The sequence below is a fragment of the Gossypium arboreum genome, chromosome 1 (assembly GCF_025698485.1).
Source record: "Gossypium arboreum isolate Shixiya-1 chromosome 1, ASM2569848v2, whole genome shotgun sequence".
NCBI classification, from domain to species: Eukaryota; Viridiplantae; Streptophyta; class Magnoliopsida; order Malvales; family Malvaceae; genus Gossypium; species Gossypium arboreum.
In genome coordinates, this window is record NC_069070.1 from 4,983,949 (window position 1) to 5,003,610 (window position 19,662).

The 19,662-nt window shown below is 32.9% G+C and overlaps 1 protein-coding gene across 1 annotated transcript; it reads left to right on the forward strand.

Moving 5' to 3' along the window:
• Positions 1-1,029: 1,029 nt before the first annotated feature.
• On the forward strand, positions 1,030-17,701 carry LOC108482212 (zinc transporter 6, chloroplastic-like). Its single transcript, XM_017785325.2, has 2 exons — positions 1,030-1,810; positions 17,159-17,701. Exons 1-2 carry the CDS (start codon positions 1,106-1,108, stop codon positions 17,471-17,473), a joined length of 1,020 nt encoding a protein of 339 aa, XP_017640814.1. The 5' UTR covers positions 1,030-1,105; the 3' UTR covers positions 17,474-17,701.
• Positions 17,702-19,662: the final 1,961 nt, after the last annotated feature.

Genomic DNA, 19,662 nt, shown 5'->3' on the forward strand with positions numbered 1-19,662 from the left:
AAAATATAAGAAATTTATGAATTGTGTATAGGGGTAGAGCTAGAGGGGGTAGATAGTGGCCCTAGCCCCCTTTAAAGGAAAAATTATCCCTTTAGTCTCATTAGAAATTGCAAGTTTTAAGTTAATTTAATAGTAAAATTATAATTTAGCCCCTTTTAAAAATTTAAAGTTTAATTATAGCCTCTCCAAAATGAAATGTTTATAGTTTAATCCTAGGAAAAATTGTAAAATTTTATATTAATATAATGATGAAATAACATTTTAGCTCTCTCAAAAATTATAATTTAAATTTGACCATTCAAATAAAAAATTCTAACTTAACCCCTAACCATGTGAAAAATGTTCTAATGTCCATTGTTATTTTTCTACATAAATAGCTTAATCCAATTGCAACTTACTTTATATATGAACTTATATCTGCCAAAGTAAAAATCAACAAACTTTCAAAAATCCCTTTGCTAGCATAGCAATACTATGTGGCATAGGGTAGATTCATCTTCCCTACAAACACACCATTCAATAAGCTATTTATTGATAATAATTGTAACTTACATTATATATGAACTTATATCTGCCAAGTAAAAATCAACAAACTTCCAAAAATCCCTTTGCTAGCATAGCAATACTATGTGGCATAGGGTAGGTTCATCTTCCCTGCAACACACCATTCAATAAGCTATTCATTGATAATATGTTAAATCTCTATAATAAAAAGATAACCCAATAATTAGTTATAAACACCAAGATCTCAACTCCATTTTAGATATAACAATGTTTCGAAGCACAAACTTTGACATGTTTTAATTCATTTTTAATTACAAATGATCAGTCACTCACTTTGATCTAACCCAAAGTCTAACGAGGCATCAATGATTATAATTATACTAAAAATTTACTTTATTATATAACAAATATTATAAAATGTTAAAAGAAAATTCATATCAAGTAACATTTTCTTCATTAATTTTCTACACTAAAGACAAAGAGGAAAAAAGAAAAATGGAGGAAAATTTTATGTCCCTAATTAATACCACACTAACATTTTCTTAAAATTGGGCCCCATCAAACCCCATCCCTAATTAAATCTTCAATTTTCGTCCTCTTAATGCATACTCCCACTTCCATTTCTCTTACAGTAGCGGCCATTAAAGCCATGTCTCCGTGCGTGACCGACGCCGCTCGAACCCTCGGCTGCCGTGACGGCGCCGCCGCGTCACACCTAAAGCTCATCTCTCTTGTAGTAATCTTCATCTCCAGCATCGTCGGCATATCTTCCCCTATCTTCCTAGCTCGTTACTTCCAAGGGAAACCCGTTTACGACAAGGCGATTTTGGTAATCAAGTGCTTCGCCGCCGGCGTCATCCTCTCGACCTCCTTAGTTCACGTCCTCCCCGAAGCCTTCGCTGCTCTCTCCGATTGCCACGTCGCTTCCCGCCATCCGTGGAAGGATTTCCCTTTCGCTGGGCTGGTCATGTTACTCGGAGCCCTCCTGGCTCTTTTCGTCGACTTGACGGCGAGCTCTCACGTGGAGCACGGTCAGAGTAAGCCGAGCGGAGAGTATTTTCCGGTGGTAACACAGGAGGGGACGACCGGAAAGAAAGTGGGGAAGGATTTGCCGAACGAGGAATTGGTGAAGCTTAAGCAGAAGCTGGTGTCGCAGGTATTGGAGATTGGGATAATTTTTCATTCAGTGGTCATCGGAGCGACGATGGGGATGTCGCAAAATCAGTGTACGATTAGACCGCTGGTTGCAGCACTGGCTTTTCACCAAGTCTTTGAAGGCATGGGTCTTGGTGGCTGTATTGCCCAGGTAACCAAAAAAGAGGGAAAAAACTGTAAATTTCCCTTTTTATTTTTACTTTTTTTTTTTACAAATGGTTAAATTCCAGCTTTCCGTCATTGCATTATATTATTTTTGGAATTTTAGTTTTATATTTATTTTGGATTTTTTTTATTCTTATGGTGTTGGAGTTTTTCTAATTACATGCTTGTATTTTTGTGCGATAGATAAATCGGTTATATATATATTAAAATTTAAATATTTTTATTTTTAAAATTTTTAATGAATTTCTTCAAAAAATTAATAAATTAATATTAATGTAATTATAAAATATTTTTAAAAATATTTAACTAATTTAGATTTAGTTATATTAATTTTTAATTTTAAAACATATTCAAAATTGTTTGAATATTAATATTAATATATTATAATTGAAAGAATATTGTTAATAATTTCTTACAAGTTATTTATTTTATATATATTGTTAATTTTTTTAATGTTAAAATTGTTAAAATTTGATTTTGTTTGTAATTTTATATTTATCTTTGTTTTACTTTTAACTAATGAAATAAATTAATTCTTTATTATATTTAAAAATATAAATTTTATTTGATAAATGTTATTAATATGTATTATTTTAAAAAATTATATTTTTTTTGCGTTATTCTATCAAAAATGTTGGTCGATCATCGGAGAGGAGGTTTCAGATTTTTGCCTTCAAAGACTGAATGAAAGTTTGTAAATGGGTTTGATCAATAAAACAAATATTGTGCTAATACCCAAGAATTGAAATCCTTCCAATATTATCAATTCGGACCAATTAGCTTATGTAATGTGATTTATAAATTGATAGCTAAGGTCATAGCAAATCGACTTCGGGTAGTGATGGATAAATGTATAGATTTAGCACAGAGTGCTTCCGTACCAGGGAGGTAGATTTCTGATAATGTGTTACTGGCTTATGAAATTTTACATACTCTAAAGCACAAGAAGACGGGAAAAAAAGGCTTATGGCGGTGAAATTAGACATGAGTAAGGCATACGATAGAGTCGAATGGAAGGTTGTGGAAATGACAATGAAGAAAATAGGTTTTGATCCAGGATGGGTTGATTCGATTGTGAAATGTGTGTCTACAGTATCGTACTCAGTAGTGTTCAATGGAAAGTTAGGGGAAGTATTCCATCTCAGTAGAGGTTTAAGACCAGGAGATCCTCTAAGCCCGTTTTTGTTTTTATTCTGTGGGGAAGGCTCTCAAGTCTTATGAGGCTTGCAATTGGAGGAAAATACTTAAAGGAGTAAAAGCTAGTCGAAGGGGGCCATCTATCTCACATTTACTCTTTACAGATGATTGCATTTTATTCGCAGAAGCTACTGAAAAAGGAGTGCATTCCTTAAAACGGATTTTGAATTGCATTTTATTCGCAGAAGCTACTGAAAGAGGAGTACATTCCTTAAAATGGATTTTGAATGAATATGAAAAGTGTTCTGGCCAGTGTGTTAATTATGACAAGTCAACAATGTTTTTTAGCACAAATACGCAAGATAGGGAAATGATAGCCGTTTCTAATGTACTTGAAGTAAGAAGGTCAACTGATCCAGAACGGTACTTAGGGCTCCCTAATATGGTGGGAAGAAAGAAGAGATTGTCATTTCAAGTTTTGAAGGACAGATTTAAAAAAACGAATTGAAAATTGGAACATAAGGCACCTCTCTCAAGAAGGGAAAGAATTTTTCATAAAAGCAGTTCTTCAATCCATCCCTACTTACACTATGGCTTGCTTTCTACTTCCTAAGTCTTTATGTGTTGAATTGGAAGGCATTATAGCTAAGTTTTGGCGGTAGAAAGGTCATGACAAAAAAGGCATTCATTGGTGTGCTTGGAAAGAACTATGCTCATTGAAAGAAGATGGTGGACTTGGTTTCGCGTTGTTAGCAAAGCAGGGTTGGCGCCTTATTAATTTTCCAAATTCGTTATTAGCCCATGTTTTGAAGGCAAAATATTATCCTAACTCGGATTTCTACAATGCTCGGTTAGGAATGTTACCTTCGCTTACCTAAAAGAGTGTCTGGGCAACAAGAGGGCTTCTCGAGAAAGGTATATGCTGGAGGGTTGGCAAAGGGAATCATATTTTCGTTTGGGATGATCTGTGGATTTCAGGGGATAAAGAGATTACAAAACCGAGAAAACAATGAAAACATGAAGTTAGTTTCAGATCTAATAGAGGCCACTACTAGGACTTGGAAAGCAGCTGTTATTATGAATACCTTTCGTATGGATGTTGTGTAACGCCCCCTTTACCCGAGACCGTCGCCGGAGTCGAGCACGAGGCATTACTAAACTTATTTGAGCACTTAAACAAATTCAAACAATTTAATCACACTTTCCAGACAAGCTGTCCAACTGCGTTCTGAGATGAAAAAAAATCATATCTCAAGTTACAAAACTCAAATCCAAATCCGTAAATTTTCCCCAAATCTAGGCTCATATATCTACTTACTAATTTTTTCTAGAATTTTTGGTTGGGCCAATTAGTACAGTTTATTAGTTGAAGTCTCCCTGTTTCAGGGTTCAATTGCTCGACCCTGTTCACTACGAACCAAATTTCTCCATGTACAGAATTCAAATAACCAAGCCGTTTATTTTTCTTAAAAATAGGCTCAATAAGGAATCCATACATATATCGTATGACTCTAATTAATTTTTACAATTTTAATGATTTTTACAAATCGAACAGGGAGTTCAAAATCACTCGACCTTGTCTCACGAAATTCAAATATCTCCGATATGAAAGCCTTTTGCTTACACTGCTTCTTCTATGTGAAACTAAATTCAATAAGATTTAATTTCATATTTTATTCAACCTCTAATTAGATTTTCATGATTTATGGTAAATTTTCAAACTCAAACTATCTGCTACTAACCAAAAACTGTTTTAGTACAAAATGTTGTTAACTAGTTTATAACATCTTTACTTCATTTCATTTAAACTCCATACATGGCATATAAATCTTCAAACATAAAACAAAAGCTACCGGAATTGATCTGGATAGTGTGCTTTGTTGTGTTGATCCGATCTACCCACTTCACTTCAAGTCAATCTACATAAAATATTAAACACACACAAGTAAGCTTATTGAAGCTTAGTAAGTTCATAGGTTAAAAGTAATGCTTACCAAACATAATATTTCCAAACAATACCAAAACATTTACTAAAGTTTCTGCGATTCACAACCATTGTTATAATAATTCACATAGTTGAGCTCAACAAGAACAACTACTCAATCTCTTTCATTTGGATCACTTCTCTTTATTTCTTATAATCAAATTAGGAAACGGCTTACGAAATTGAGTACGTCGTTGCTCAATGCCACGATTCACAACTCAGTATGGTTTTCCTCATTGAAATACCATACCTACATTTTTCAACTCGGTATGGGAAATGCCATACCTACATTTTTTTAACTCAGTATGGATTTGATAATACCATACCTACATTTCACAGCTCAGTATGGATAATACCATACCTACATTTCACAACTCAGTATGGATGATACCATACCTACATTTCACACTTTTCCATGGAACAACCATGGTCTTATCCGTCAATTCATCACACGTCACGATACGAACGTACTCAATCCTGCGTTTTTCCTAATTTGCATTTCCACATTTATTCTTTCGTTAACAAAATCTACACAATCCCACAACAAATTCGTATATAATAACACATTATAAACTTCAATCATTCACAAATAGACATCTAATTCCAACCATATGAACTTACCTGGCTAATTTGTAGAAGATATTGAAATTTAGGGACTATTCCGCAACTTTTTCTTTTCCTCGTTCTTCTTTGGATTCTTGATCTATAATATAAAATATTTCTACTCATTAGCATTTATTTGATTTCTATTTCACTTCACAATTTATGCTGTTCAAATTTTGAAATTGCACTTTTACCCCAAAATTTACAATTTTCACAATTTAGTCCCTGCTCAATTCACCCATCAATTGAACTAATTTTTCTCAATTAACACTTTATTTTATCATTATAAACTATTTCAAAACCTTTTATATTCTGAATTTCAACAGCAACCTTCAATTCACAACTTTTTCACAATTAGGTCCTAAATATCATTTCCTATCAAAATCACTTAATAAAACCACCTTAATATGAAATTAGAACTTAAATTTCATAATAATTCATCATAAAATTTCCTTATCCATCCAGGGTAACTTCCAATTTCACCCATAAAATCAAAAACTAATGAATTCTACAAGTGGACCTAATTGTGAAAGTCATAAAACATAAAATTATCAAGAAAAAGCAAGAATTAAACTCACATGATGTAAAAATATGAAAACCATCTTTCTCCAGACCTTCTATGGCGTTTTGGCTGAGAAAATATGAAGAAATGTCTAGATTTTTCAATTACATCATTATTTAACTATTAACTTTTATCTATTTCCAATTTTGCCCCTTGTTCACATTGTTTTCTTGCTTATTTCATACCCAAACCGTCCAGCCATTAACCTTTGGGTCTAATTGCTCTTTAAATCCATCTTTTTAAATACTTAAGCTATTTACTCACAATTTAACAAATTTTGTGCTATTTTCAATTTAGTCCTTTTAATTAGTTAGCCATCCAAACGTTAAAATTTTCTAACAAAACTTTAATACTAACTCAATGACACTCCATAAATATTTATAAAAATATTTATAGCTCGATTTTCGACTTTGAGGTCTCGATACTTCATTTTTGACCTATTTGACCTAATAAATTCTTTTAATTCACTAATTTCACCATTTCACAAATTCTTCTAAATTCTTACTTGACTCATAAATATTAAATTACTATCTTGTTCAATCTTATTTGTCGAATTTAGTGATCTCAAATCACCATTTCCGACACCACTGAAAATTAGGCCTTTACAACTCTCCCCCCCTTTAAAAATTTCGTCCTCGAAATTTGTTACCTGAAAATAGATTTGGATACTGTGATCTCATTGACTCCTCTATTTCCCAGGTTTCCTCCTCCATACCATGTCGATGCCATAATACTTTAACCAATGGTACTCTTTTGTTCCGCAATTCCTTAACTTCACGAGCCAAAATCTTCACCGGTTCTTCCGAATAAGTCATATCCGGTTGAAGCTCAATTTCGATATGGGAATTACGTGTGAAGGATCGACCTATACTTGCCTTAGCATAGACACATGAAACACATTATGAATCTTCTCAAGTTCCGGAGGTAAAGCCAAACGATAAGCCACAGGACCAACCCTTTCCACAATTTCATATGGCCCTATGAATCTCGGACTTAATTTTCCTTTTGCCAAATCGTAACACCCTTTTCCATGGTGAAACTTTTAAAAATACTCGATCACCCACATATTCTATGTCTCTTCGTTTTAAATCCGTATATGACTTCGACGATCCAAGCGACTTTTAGACTATCTCGAATAATCCAGACTTTCTCTTGGTTTCTCAAATCAAATCAACCCCAACTATTTTTGATTCACTCAATTCAGACCAACACAATGGAGTCTTGCATTTTCTACCATAAAGAGCCTCAAATGGTGTCATTTTTATACTAGACTGATAGCTATTGTTGTAAGCAAACTCAGCCAACGGTAAATACCTTTCCCAACTGTCACCAAACTCGAGTATACAACATCTTAACATATCTTCTAAAGTTGAATCACTCGCTCTGACTGTCCATCTGTTTGAGGATGAAATGCTGTACTAAAATTCAATCTGGTGCCTAAAGCTTCTTCTAATTTATTCCAAAATCTTGAAGTAAACCTCGGATCCCAGTCTGAAATGATAGATATTGGAACTCCATGTAGTCTCACAATCTCGACACATACAATTCGCTAACTTATTAAGTGAAAAATGCTGTTACATTGAATAAAGTGTCTTGACTTTGTCAATCTATCAACAATCACCCATATCGAATCTTTCTTTCTTGGAGTCACAGCAATCGACACAAAATCCATTGAAATATGCTCCCACTTCCATTCGGAATCATAATGGGTTGTAATAAACCCGTTGGCACTTGATGCTCGCTTTAACTTGTCGGCAAATCAAACATTTTGCAATAAATTCAAATTTCTCTTTTCATACCAGCCACCAATATGTCTTTTTCAGATCACCATACATTTTGTACTACCCGGATGAATAGAATACATACTATTATGTGCTTCGAAAGAATATCATTCTTTAAATCGAATTATTTGGAACACAAATCCTATTATGATAGCGCAATACATTCATCATCAATCTTGAACTCGAATCTAAATTATCCCGAACCATTTGCCGTTTCAAAGACCAATTTTGGATCTTCATTCTGTAGCTTCGAATTTGTTGAAGAAACATTGGTTTTACCTTCAATTCTACTAATACAACACATTCTTCATTAAAAGCCAAATGAGCATTCATTGCCGAAGTGCAAACAAGGATGACTTTCGACTCAGTGCATCAAGAACTACATTAGCTTTCCTGGATGATAGTCAATAACCAAATCATAGTCTTTCAAAGAACTCTAACCACCGCCTCTGCCTCTTAAGTTCGGTTCCTTCGAGTCATTAAGTATTTCAAACTTTTGTGATCGGTATACATATAACACTTCTCACCATATAAATAGTGTCTCCAAATTTTAAGGCAAAACAATTGCACTAACTCAAGATCATGTGTAGGGTAATTCTTTTCATGTGGTTTTAATTGCCGTGAAGCATAAGCCATTACCTTTCCGATTGCATTAACACACAACCCAAACCACTTAAAGATGCATCATCAGACACAACATACGGTATACTGATTACGGTTGAGTTAAGACCGGAGCTTCATTAACATTTTCTTTAATCGATCAAAGCTCACGACATTCATCGACCACATAAACTCAACATTATTCGTAATAAACGAGTCATTGGTGAAGCAATCATGGAAAAATTCTTTACAAAACGGCGATAGTATCCTGCTAATCCCAGAAAAACTTCGCACTTCAGTTACATTCTTAGGTGTTTTCCAATTCACCACCGCCAAACTTTACTTGGATCCACACGAATTCCTTCACTGATATAATATGACCCAAATCCAACCTCATGAAGCCAAAACCCACATTTACTAAATTTCGCATATAACCGCTTTTCTCTCAAAGTCTCAGTACAATTCTCAAGTCTTTGTGCATGTTCGGATTCGTCTTTGAATAGACCAATATGTCATCAATAAATACCACCACAAATCTATCCAAATAAGACTGAAAAATTCGATTCATTAAATCCATAAATGCAGCAGGGCATTCGTTAAACCAAAAGCGTTACCAAAATTCGTAGTGACCATATCGAGTTCAAAAGCGCCTTTGGCACATCACATTCTTTAACCTTCATTGATAATACCGGATCTAAGGTCTATTTTGAGAACATTGCAGCACCTTTCAGTTGATCAAACAAATCATCGATACGAGGTAATGGATATTTATTTTAATTGTTACCTTATTCAACCGCTCGTAATCAATACACAATCGCAACGAACCATCTTTCTTTTTCACAAATAAGACAAAGTGCGCCCAAGGTGATGTACTCGGTCCGATGAACCCTTTATCCAATAACTCTTGCAACTGTGTCTTCAACTCTTTTAACTCAGCTGGTGCCATTCTATACGGTGTTATTGATATTGGAGCTGTACCCGGAATTACATCAATTGTGAATTCAACCTCACGATCTGGGGGTAAACCAGGTAATTCCTCGGAAAACACATCAGTAAACTCATTAACAACTGACAATTGTTCCATCTTCAATTCAGAACCCCGAGTATCAAGAATATAAGCTAGAAATGCTTCATTACCTTTCCGAATCAATATTCGAGCTGTAAAGGCTGAAATAATTCTGACATCATTCTTTTTATCCCCAAGCTCAGCTAAAACTATTTCCCCTGTCTGACATTTTAAATCAATCCATTTTTCTCTACAATTCACTATGGCATCGTGTTCAATCAACCAATCCATTCCAAGAATAACATCAAATTCTCGGAAAGGTAACAACATTAAATCAGCAGAGAATTCACAGCCTTGTATTTTCAGTAGACAATTCCGACATATTAAATTAACCAACACACTTTGCCCTAGTGGATTAGTGACTTGCAATTCAAGGTCAGTGGACTCAACAGTCATTTTCTTTTCTGACACTAATGCAGTGCAAATATATGAATGTGTAGATCCAGGATCAATTAAAGCATACACAGAATCATCAAAAAGATAGAAATTACCAGCTATCACATCCGGGTAGAAGCTTCTTCCCTTGCGGATAGCATATGTATGCAGCAGTACTCTTGTCTCGATCGAGTGCAGATATCTCTCGTTCCCGAATGAACAGTCCAAAGAACACTACTTTGACCTTAACGTTTACCTTTCCGAGAAGTATTTGCTTGCTTCTCCCTTGTTCTCTATCTTCTTTTAATAATTGAGGACATCCGAATAAAATGATCAGTTCCACCACATTTATAGCAAGTCTGACTCTTCCCCAACACTCACCAATATGAAATCTACCACAATTTTTACATCTAAGTCTCGAATATTTTGCACACTACTAACACTAGTCTGGTTTCTTAGTTACTCCGCCATCTTGTTGAGTCGTTTTACTTTTATTCGATCGTTCGGGATTGTAATAGGTCGACCGAATCATCTCGAACTTTTGGCGGAAAAGTCGAGTTGGTCTAGAAAACTTCTTTTGTATACCTCTTTACCTCTTCTTTCTCTTTGCATCTTTCATTATACACTTCTTCCATCTTTTGAGCTCGATCGACGAATCACAAATTCTCGAATCTCTGTACCTCCAATCATCATTCGATTTCATCATTAAGCCCTTCTTCAAATCTAATGCATATTTCTTCCTCTGTCGGTACAACATCCCGAGCATATCTCTTGAGATACACAAATTCTCTTTCATATTCGCCACTGTTTTATTCCTTGTCGAAGATCAAGAAATTCTCTCTTCTTCTTATCTAAATATCTCTTTCCCACATACTTCTTCTTAAATTCGTTTTGGAAGAATTCCTGTAAGTTTATCTGCAGTACCATCGCCTCAATGGTTTCCCACCAATTATACGCTTCTTCTTTCAATAGCTAAACCGCACATCCCAAATAGTCCTCCGGAGAACACATCATCTGCTTAAAAACTCTCTCAAACTCTTTAACCAATACTCGCTTTAACCGGATCATCGTCCGATCTCCTCGAAATTCTTCACTCCAAACTTTTGAGTTTTTCAATTGGTGTTCTTTTGCTAGATTCATCTATTAAAGGAGGAGCAACCGGGTTGTAATCGTGGTACAAGAGGGGGACGAGGAAGTTGTTGTGCTGACTTCTTCCTTGTATTGTTTCATGATACCACCGATTCATTAATCCAGTAAATCATATTTTAAGTTCTTCCTCTCTCATCAAAGAAATCTGGACATTACCACTTGTTCCCCGCTTCGAAGTCTCAGATTCTACTATTAACTTCCTCTTCCCGACTAGCACCATCGGGTCTATCGACATCTTTACAATCTATAACAAAAATTAGTAATTAGATCGGATCATTCACATCACACTATCACAGATTTATATGGCATGTATTTTTAAACACTTTACACATCAAATTCGTTCCGAGAATCGACTAAACCAAAGCTCTGATACCAATAAATGTAACGCCCCCTTTACCCGAGACCGTCGCCGGAGTCGAGCACGAGGCATTACTAAACTTATTTGAGCACTTAAACAAATTCAAACAATTTAATCACACTTTCCAGACAAGCTATCCAACTGCGTTACAGATGAAAAAAAAATCATATCTCAAGTTACAAAACTCAAAATCCAAATCTGTAAATTTTCCCCAAATCTAGGCTCATATATCTACTTACTAATTTTTTTCTAGAATTTTTGGTTGGGCCAATTAGTACAGTTTATTAGTTGAAGTCTCCCCTGTTTCAGGGTTCAGCTGCTCTGACCCCTGTTCACTACGAACCAAATTTCTCCATGTACAGAATTCAAATAACCAAGCCGTTTATTTCTCTTAAAATAGACTCAATAAGGAATCCATACATATATCGTATGACTCCTAATTAATTTTTACAATTTTAATGATTTTTAAAAATCAGAACAGGGAGTTCAAAATCACTCGACCTTGTCTCACGAAATTCAAATATCTCCGATATGAAAGCCTTTTGCTTACACTGTTTCTTCTATGTGAAACTAAATTCAATAAGATTTAATTTCATATTTTATTCAACCTCTAATTAGATTTTCATGATTTATGGTAAATTTTCAAACTCAAACTACTGCTACTAACCAAAAATTGTTTTAGTACAAAATGTTGTTAACTAGTTTATAACATCTTTACTTCATTTCATTTAAACTCCATACATGGCATATAAATCTTCAAACATAAAACAAAAACTACCGGAATTGATCTGGATAGTGTGCTTTGTTGTGTTGATCCGATCTACTCACTTCACTTCAAGTCAATCTACATAAAAATATTAAACACACACAAGTAAGCTTATTGAAGCTTAGTAAGTTCATAGGTTAAAAGTAATGCTTACCAAACATAATATTTCCAAACAATACCAAAACATTTACTAAAGTTTCCTGCGATTCACAACCATTGTTATAATAATTCACATAGTTGAGCTCAACAAGAATAACTACTCAATCTCTTTCATTTGGATCACTTCTCTTTATTTCTTATAATCAAATTAGGAAACGGCTTACGAAATTGAGTACGTGGTTGCTCAATGCCACGATTCACAACTCAGTATGGTTTTCCTCATTGAAATACCATACCTACATTTTTCAACTCGGTATGGGAAATGCCATACCTACATTTTTTAACTCAAGTATGGATTTGATAATACCATACCTACATTTCACATTTCAAGATGGATAATACCATACCTACATTTCACAACTCAGTATGGATGATACCATACCTACATTTCACACTTTTCCATGGAACAACCATGGTCTTATCCAATCAATTCATCACACGTCCACGATACGAACGTACTCAATCCTGCGTTTTTCCTAATTTGCATTTCCACATTTATTCTTTCGTTAACAAAATCTACACAATCCCACAACAAATTCAGTATATAATAACACATTATAAACTTCAATCATTCACAAATAGACATCTAATTCCAACCATATGAACTTACCGCTAATTTGTAGAAGATATTGAAATTTAGGGACTATTCGCAACTTTTTCTTTTCCTCGTTCTTCTTTGGATTCTTGATCTATAATATAAAATATTTCTACTCATTAGCATTTATTTGATTTCTATTTCACTTCACAATTTATGCTGTTCAAATTTTGAAATTGCACTTTTACCCCAAAATTTACAATTTTCACAATTTAGTCCTGCTCAATTCACCCATCAATTGAACTAATTTTTCTCAATTAACACTTTATTTTATCATTATAAACTATTTCAAAACCTTTTATATTCTGAATTTCAACAGCAACCTTCAATTCACAACTTTTTCACAATTAGGTCCTAAATATCATTTCCTATCAAAATCACTTAATAAAACCACCTTAATATGAAATTAGAACTTAAATTTCATAATAATTCATCATAAAATTTCCTTATCCATCCAGGGTAACTTCCAATTTCACCCATAAAATCAAAAACTAATGAATTCTACAAGTGGACCTAATTGTAAAAGTCATAAAAACATAAAAATTATCAAGAAAAAGCAAGAATTAAACTCACATGATGTAAAAATATGAAAAACCATCTTTCTCCAGACCTTCTATGGCGTTTTGGCTGAGAAAATATGAAGAAATGTCTAGATTTTTCAATTACATCATTATTTAACTATTAACTTTTATCTATTTCCAATTTTGCCCCTTGTTCACATTGTTTTCTTGCTTATTTCATACCCAAACCGTCCAGCCATTAACCTTTGGGTCTAATTGCTCTTTAAATCCATCTTTTTAAATACTTAAGCTATTTACTCACAATTTAACAAATTTTGTGCTATTTTCAATTTAGTCCTTTTTAATTAGTTAGCCATCCAAACGTTAAAATTTTCTAACAAAACTTTAATACTAACTCAATGACACTCCATAAATATTTATAAAAATATTTATAGCTCGATTTTCGACTTTGAGGTCTCGATACTTCATTTTTGACCCGTTTGACCTAATAAATTCTTTTAATTCACTAATTTCACCATTTCACAAATTCTTCTAAATTCTTACTTGACTCATAAATATTAAATTACTATCTTGTTCAATCTTATTTGTCGAATTTAGTGATCTCAAATCACCATTTCCGACACCACTGAAAATTAGGCCGTTACATGTTGCAAGGAAAATCATGCAGATTCCACTAGCGGAGACAGTATACAAAGATTTTCAAGTATGGAGAGGTGAACTGTCCGGTGAGTTCTCAATCAGAAGCGCCTATAAACTATTACAGGAGTCTAACGTGGATCTTAATAGTAATTTTATACAAACTGAAATAAAAAATTTCTATAAGAAACTATGAAAATTATACATCCCCTCAAAAGTTACAACGACAATTTGGAAAATCTCTTGGAATTTTATTCCTTCCCTTATTAACCTCAAGCAAAATAAAGTGGTGGTGGATGCACAATGCCCTCGGTGCCGTCAAAATGAGGAGGACAGTAGCCACATTTTTCGTCAATGCCCTACAACTATTGAGATTTAGAATCACTTAAATCTTTCATGGGTACTGAATAATAATACTCAGAATACGTGGGAGTAGCTTACCTGGGTCTCTGAATAGAGGACTAGTGAACAGATTCGATTTTTCTGTTGTGGACTCTGGTTGATCTGGTTCAATAGGAATAGATTAATATATGAAAGGAGAACTGCAACAGGAAAAGACATAGCAAAACAGATCCAAAGTTATATCTCTAAGTTCAATGGGATAAAAGAGAAAAAACTCACATATCAGTCCGATGGAAGCATCCAACAGAATGTTCTAAGAGCAAAGGTTACAGTTTATTTTGACGCAGCCTACGACCAACAACATTCCAGATCGGCTTCGGGGTTGCTTGTACGAAATGAAGAGGGGGAGATCTTAGCATCGAATGTGGTCACTCATTCCAATATAGCTACTCCGTTCATGGCAGAGGCTCATGCAGGGTTACAAGCAATGAAATTAGGAATCTTCATGGGATTAAACAAATTGGAAGTAATGGGCGACTCAAAAACTGTTATAAAGAAATGTCAAAGTTTTGAGATTGACAAATCAGCCATTGGAGCAATTATTAGAGACATTCAAAGCACAAAAGACAGATTTCAAGAGATATGGTTTCATTTTATCCCTAAAACAGAGAATACTTATGCTCATGTTCTTGCGAAGGAGGCTCTAAAGAGGAAAGAAAGCTGTTACCGGGTGGGAGGGATTCCAGAACACGTTCGTCAAGCTCTGGAGAAGTATCGGCCAAGGCATCATGATTGAGAGGAAATAAATATGGAAATCTCTGGAAAGAATAGCAGGTAAATTAAAGATCTTTTTTCTGAAAACTGCTATCATTAAGGCTAGGTCTGTGATGTGAAAGGACAGAGACTATTGGTATCCAGCTGTCGATTTGACTGGTATAGGATTTGCTTTGATTTTACTGTTTAATTATAGTTACATTCGGACGATTTGGGCTAGTTCAAGATGTTTTAAACAGGCTCCTTTACTTAGTAGGCTTTTAAATTTATTTATTCTTTTAAAAGGTTTGGGCTAATGGACTTTAGGCCAATTCTAATTATGTGTAATTAGTTCATTCTATTAATTCTAGACAAATTATTTAATTCAAAAAAATATTTTAAGCTTAATAATTAAATATTTAATAATTTTAATATTATAATATTAAAAATATTTCAATTAAGTAAAATTTTAAAAATAAAACAACAATTTACTTAAAATCAACTTTATATTTAACGTATAAAAATTTAAACAAAAGACATGGAGTTACTTAAAAATTAAAAGAAAAGGAGTAGAAACTTTAAATAGAGAGTACTGTGGGACTATTTTTTTAAACCTCATATTGATATATATATATATGATAGAAATAGTTTTCATCATATGTTTAAGGATTTTGTTTATTTTAAAAAATTGTTAACTCTTTCTTAGAATATTCGATGAAATTACCTATGAAGTCGCTCTATTATAGGGAGTGAATTAAATTAGTCCATTTACTATTAAATGGATCAATTTAATCCTTGTACTATTAAAAAAATTGAATTATAACATAGTTAACAATATTTATTGCTTAAAATGACATAATGTTTTTTCATTAATAGTTCAACTCCAAACAAAATATTTCATTTGTGTAATCATAAAAACTTTTAAAATATAATTCTTTAAATATTAAATGATATTTTAAACAATAAATGTTAATTTTATTGACATTTTCAAAGACATAATAGTACTAGAACTCATTGATCTATTTAATAGTAGAGAGACTAATTTGATTCAGTCCCTATAATAGGACTTGTCAGGAGAGGTTTTCAAAACCGAACCGATGATCAAATTGGTTAGACCACCAATTTTCGGTTCAATCAATCTGACCGATTTATTCAATTTAATTAAATAAACTATTAAAAATATTAGAAAATAGAAAACAAATTATTCAACTGTACTATTCAACCGGACCAATTGCCTTTCGTATAATAAAAAGAACTTAAAACTTGATATCAAGAAGTACTTTAACTAAATTCCATGTTGTATTTAATTTAAATAAGAATCTTACTAAAATTTTGAAAAGGTGAGAGATAACTTGTAGTTAGTTTAAATGCTCAATAATGGTAGGTTGTTGAGATTTGCTGTATTTTACAAATCAAGGAAAAACGGAAAGCAAACAATTATTATAAATGTATATATATGTATATTGTAATTAAAATTTATGGTTGAGTTGTTGTCACAAAACAATCAGATGATAATTCAGTTAAGAAAATTAATAAAATAACCCTTGAACTTGACAACTAGATTTATTTTAGTATTTATATTTTTTTTGACTTAGACACTTGAATTTAGTAATTAAGTCCATTTTGATCTCTGAATTTAGAATCCGTCAATATTTTATGATGTGATACTCTATATTTTTAATTTTCAGGTAATGACATAACACAATCACATAGTGTCATGTTATCACATTTTTATATTTTTAAGTTTAAGGATTAAAATAAAGTTAATTACTAAATTCAAGGACTAAAGTCAACTAAACAAATATAGGTATAGCCTAAAATACTATATTTTTTTTTTTTAAAGAAAAGTTACATGGCATCCAAAGTTTGATATAATTTTGATATAAAATTTTAATAAATATATTTTTTAATTAATGCAGTTACCTATTGTGATTTTCTTTTTTTCAGGCGGAATTCAAAACGGGAACAGTGGCATACATGTGCTTCATGTTTTCAGCGACGACACCAATGGGAATAGTCTTGGGAATGGTAGTATTTGCAGTGACGGGGTACGGCGACAGCAGCCCTAATGCGTTGATAATGGAAGGGTTGTTAGGTTCTATGTCGTCGGGCATACTCATTTACATGGCGATGGTTGATCTCATTGCCCTCGATTTCTTCCACAACAAGCTCATGGCTTCCCAAACGTGGTTGAAGAAAGCTTCTTTCATTGCGCTAGCTCTTGGCTCTACCTCCATGTCTATCCTTGCACTCTGGGCTTAAATATTTATTTGTCTACCCTTTTTTAAAAACATAAACAAATGGAATTGTCACACACTAACCTTATATATATACAGACACATGTATGTGCAGCTTTGCTGTTGGAAACTCTTAGTATTAGTTATCATCAAGCGAAATTAGGGATGGTAATGTTCGAGCACGGATGGAACCAAGATAAAACATCGAAAAATCAAATATAATTAGTAATATAATTTAATTTTTTTAATTTAACGATGATTTGAATTTAGATTATCCTTAAAAAAGATAAACACTCGACTAATATATCAAAACTTGAAGCTAGTAATATCTATCTATAATATATACTATCAGCTTTTTCTGTAACTGCTATCCATTATAACAACATTTGGTTAGAATATATTATAGTGTCTGCTGGCAGGGTTGCATGGGGTGCGCCACTAGGCTGCAATATCAGAGCTTTTATTTATGAAGTATAAATAAACATGATCAAGTGTTTGATTTTCTATATTCAAATTTTAAGCTTATACTTCCATAAATTTTGTACTTCAAAGTTAAAACCTTCGATTTTAAAATCTTCATCAATTCATTAAATTAGTTAATATTTTCTTTCAAAATTTGTTAACACATCACGTTGATTAGGTTATTTACATATGATGTGCAACATAATTGAAGGAATATAAACATTGTAGGTTGAAATTTTTTGTGAAAAAATATTAATGGTGTTAATAACTGGACTCGGATTTTTAACCCGAAATAAGTAAGAAGATTTTTTTTTAAGTATAGAGATTAAATCTTAAACTTTGCTAAAGTATAAGGATGTATAGCAATTTTAACCATATTTCAATGACTATAATAATTAGGGTTAATTCCATCAAGCGTCCTGAAATTATCACCCAAAATTTAAATTGGTCTATAAACTTTAAAACATTCTTATTAATTCTTCAAAGTATCAATATTGTATCAATTAAAACTTTGCATCAATATAATCGTTAATGTAGGTGTTAAATGTCAATTTGAATATAATATTGAGCATATTTAAAACATGCAAATAAAATTGTAAACATGTATATACAGAGGCAAATACAAGCCCCCCCGAAAAAAAATAAAATAAAATAAAAAATTCTAATTCTAGCCCATCTATAAATGATCAAATTATAAATTAATATAGGGGAAAATTATGTCTTGTCCCCCAAAACATGAAAAATATTCTATTTAATCCCTTAAAAAATGATAAAATAATAAATTAATACATGATAAAATCTATAGTTCACATTTCAAAAATCTATAATTCAAATTTGGCCCCTCCTAAAAAATTTCTAGATTTGCCCCTATGTATATACCTACTGCACGTTCAACTTGAATTTGACATGTAAAAAACCAGTCATTAAAATTCAAAAAAGCTATTTCTTTTTTCTTTTTCTTTTTTTTTTACACACTAGATTTAAGTTGCCCATGGAGTAGGTACATATATGTTTACATTTTGATCCATGAGTTTTAAATATACTTCACATCAAGTTTGAGCTAGCATTCAATGTCTATGCTAATAGTTAGGTTGACAGAATAACCTATTTGATACAATATTGATACTTTAATGATTAAATTAAAATGTTTTGAAATTTAAAGACCAATTTAAGATTTGGGTGATAATTTCAAGACCTAATGATTAACATACAGATCAAAGATGGTGCTTTCTCGTGGGAACTGAATCCACTCCAAAGCTATAAAGCTACGGTGTAACTGCTAACCAATATAACCCTTCAATGTTAATAAATGCAACCAACCATGATGAAGAAAATCAGGTCACGTTAAACAACAGTATGGGTATACTTCAAACCCCCAAAAAATTGCCCATTCAACACCTTTATATATTCTAATATTTTCAATCCCATCCTCCAAAAAAAAAAAACAATTAGCCATTTTTATGGCCTCCAAAATCTTTCAATGGCACTTCACCATCCTCAACCACACCAACATGATCCACTCACACATTAGAGGCCTTTTCCTCTTGCTGATCTTTTTCTCTTTACTTTTTCTCATCACCACTCTCTTCCTTTGTGCTCATTGGGTTTATAGCCACTGTCTCCTCTCAACAGCTGCTGCGATGGCTAATGCAACACCACCAGGTTCTTCCTTAGGGCTGGACCCTAATGCCATTAATAACTTGCCAATCATTTTGCACACAAAAGGAGAAGAAACTGAGTGTTGTATCTGTC